Source organism: Salpingoeca rosetta (genome assembly GCF_000188695.1).
Source record: "Salpingoeca rosetta unplaced genomic scaffold supercont1.143, whole genome shotgun sequence".
Lineage (NCBI taxonomy): Eukaryota > Choanoflagellata > Craspedida > Salpingoecidae > Salpingoeca > Salpingoeca rosetta.
In genome coordinates, this window is record NW_004754795.1 from 1 (window position 1) to 2,929 (window position 2,929).

Here is a 2,929-nt window from a genome sequence, read left to right on the forward strand (position 1 = left end):
CCGACCGATGCACAAAAAAAAACACAGAACTAATCACCATGCAAGAGCTCCCCACCACGAGCCTTATCCACGAGTCCCCTCGCTATGTCAGCCTCAGGCACCTGATATGCCTCTCACATAAAATGATCGAACAACGAACCAATCTATAAGACAAACTCTGATCAACATATGGTCGCGAGTGTCTGTCTCGTCTTGAGTTAAACTGAATAGTATAATCACTTCTCTTCGGATTAACGAGACGAAGTGACTGCGCTGGTGAAATTTCAATCCATATTGCACCCCACCGAGATACAAAAAAAAAACAAAGATAAAAAATTAGAGTAAAACATAAGAGAGTGTGTGTGTGTGTGTGTGTGTGTGTGTGTGTGTGTGCACGTGTGCGTGGCCGTCTGTCTGTCCATCCGACCATCATGCCGTGTCTGTTCACAATCTCAATAACCCCCCCCCCCCCCCTGCGATCATCACCAACGATACGACACGATAGGTTGCAAAGGCGCTGCTTGAGCTGCCGACGGCCATCTGGGCGTCAAACACGAACATCAAGCGCCGCTCAACAAAGCTCGCAAAGGGACAGCGTGAGTTGACAGCGGTGGCGGTGATGGTGATGATGCAGAGGGGAAGGAGTGGGGGTGCAGAGGTGCACGTGGCGGTGGTGGTAGGGGGCATTCTGTGCCACACAATACGCACTCGTTTCCCCTTGCTCACAGAATCACACACACACACACACACGCACACACACACACACACACACACACACACACACGCACAACACCATTCTCCACGCCAGGTCGCATGGCCAACAAGGCGCGGAAACTGCAAACTTTGGCGCTGCAGGGCGAATCTACGCCGAACCAGGCGTCAGCCACCACAACCACTACGACCGGCACACCCGCAACCACAACCACAACCACAACCACTACGCCCGGCACACCCGCCACTGCCGACACCAGTGCAGCACCCGACATGTCACCAAAGAAGGCGCCAACGCCTCCTCCCACGCGGCCAAAGCCAAAACCACGGCCAGCCACGCGCCCCAAACCCATCATGGATGACAGCATGGGCGTCAGCGTTGCGTCTGCGCTTCCACCGCACCTCTCTCCATCACGCGCAGGCAGTGCAAGTGGCGTGCTTGGTGACAACACCACAACCAGCACCAGCAGTGATGGCAATGACAGTGGCAGTGGCAATAGCGGCTTCAACCGGAGCCAACGTCCAAGCATCAAGCTGCAGTCCTTCACGGGCGAGGTGAGGTGATGGGCGAGAGAGAGTGTGTGTGTGTGTGTGTATGTGTGTGTTTGCGTATGTGTGTGCGAGTGTATGTGTGTGTGTGTGTGAAAGCGCGTGAAGAAGATGATGGGGGATGCCGCCTGGCTTGCTCAGCCTTCTTTTAACGTTTGTGCACACCGCAAACCACCACCTCATCACACACACATACACACCATACACACACCACCCCTCGTCTGTCCTGCTTACACACACAACACACGTACATGCGCACACAACACGCGTACATGCACACGTGATGTTGCTGACAGGCGACTGACACTGACAGCGGCGATGTGGGTGCGACAGCAGCAAAGCGGCTGGCCACAATTCTCGACCTCCAAAACTCCACCAATGACGACGATGACGATGAGGAGGATCCATATGCGTCGTGTGAGGATCTTGATGATGAAGAGGATGAAGCGAGCGGTGTCACTGGCCAGTACAACGTGCGCGCGCGTGCGCAGGATCTCGGCAATCCGAATGCGGATGTTGGCGTTGCCTGCAAGCACGAGGAATCGTCTCCATATCCCATGGCGTCTGCATCCATGCAGCACATTGCCGATGCCATTTCAAACGCCTACGGCGACGACGAAGATGACGACGAAGGCGAAGAAGACGAATACGGATACGACAGCGCAACCACCGACGACGATGATGATGATGATGATGAGGAGGAGGAGGAGGAGGAGGAGGATGTGGGCGTGTCAACGTTTTCGCGTGTGAAAGCGAGTGTACGCCGCGCAAAGAAGCTGAAGACGAAGATTGAGGCGCCAACAGACCAGCCGTGGTTCAAAGCGGCTGTGCACCGCAGCGATCTCGTCACGCTCAAGGAGGACCAATCGTCCGGAAGGTTTCTGGTGTATCCCAGCAAGCACGACATTGGAAACTACTGTGTCAGCGTGTCGACAGGCCCGGGCAAGGTGTGGACGGGCGTTGTGATCCACTACGGACCTCAGCTGCAGATGGAGGACGCAGGCGTGTCGTTTCAATCGTGGCAGGAGTGGATTGCACACTACTCCGTGCATCCGCTGGCATGCGGTGTCACGCTCACCGGTCCAAATACCAGCGCTGACGATGATGGTCTTGATGCTGGCGTAGAGGCAGACGTGTCATCCGTTGCAGCCGAGAAGAATGGGATGAGTGCTGAGAAGACAGAGCAGAGCGGGCGGCAGCATGTGCCGAGTGTTCATGTGAACGACGATGTTGGTGAGACCAACCCACCTTCAGCAGCGGCTGCTGTGGACGTTGAGAGCAAACGCGACAGCGTTGCCATCAGGTACAAGGACAGAGAGGCGTGTTTGCGTATTGTGTTGTGTGTTTGTTTGTTGGTGCGTGTTGTGTGTGTGTGTGTGTGTGTGTGTTGTGGTGTGTTGTGTTGTGTTGTGTTGTGTTGTGTGTGTGTGCACTATTGGTCACTTTCATGAACACGTTGCTTACTACCTCCACGGTTCCAACTCCATCACCACGACGACGAGCAGTCCATCGAATGCTCGCCTCCGCCCCTCCGTCGTCTCCGCCAGTTCAGTTGGAAGCCGCCGACACTCCACGCTCGAATTCACTGGTACGTGTGTGTGTGTGTGTGTGTGTGTGTGTGTGTGTGTGTGTGTGTGTGTGTGTGTGTGTGTGTGTGTGGGTGGGTGGGTGTGTGTGGGTGGGTGGGTGT

General features: G+C 55.3%; 1 protein-coding gene across 1 annotated transcript; it reads left to right on the top strand.

Annotated features, from left to right (window-relative positions):
• Positions 1-38: 38 nt before the first annotated feature.
• On the top strand, positions 39-2,827 carry PTSG_11518 (uncharacterized protein; the record flags this gene model as incomplete). Its single annotated transcript, XM_004987390.1, has 5 exons — positions 39-86; positions 485-575; positions 788-1,245; positions 1,536-2,542; positions 2,787-2,827. Coding segments are annotated over 5 exons (1,645 nt in total), but the record flags the coding sequence as incomplete, so codon positions are not given.
• Positions 2,828-2,929: the final 102 nt, after the last annotated feature.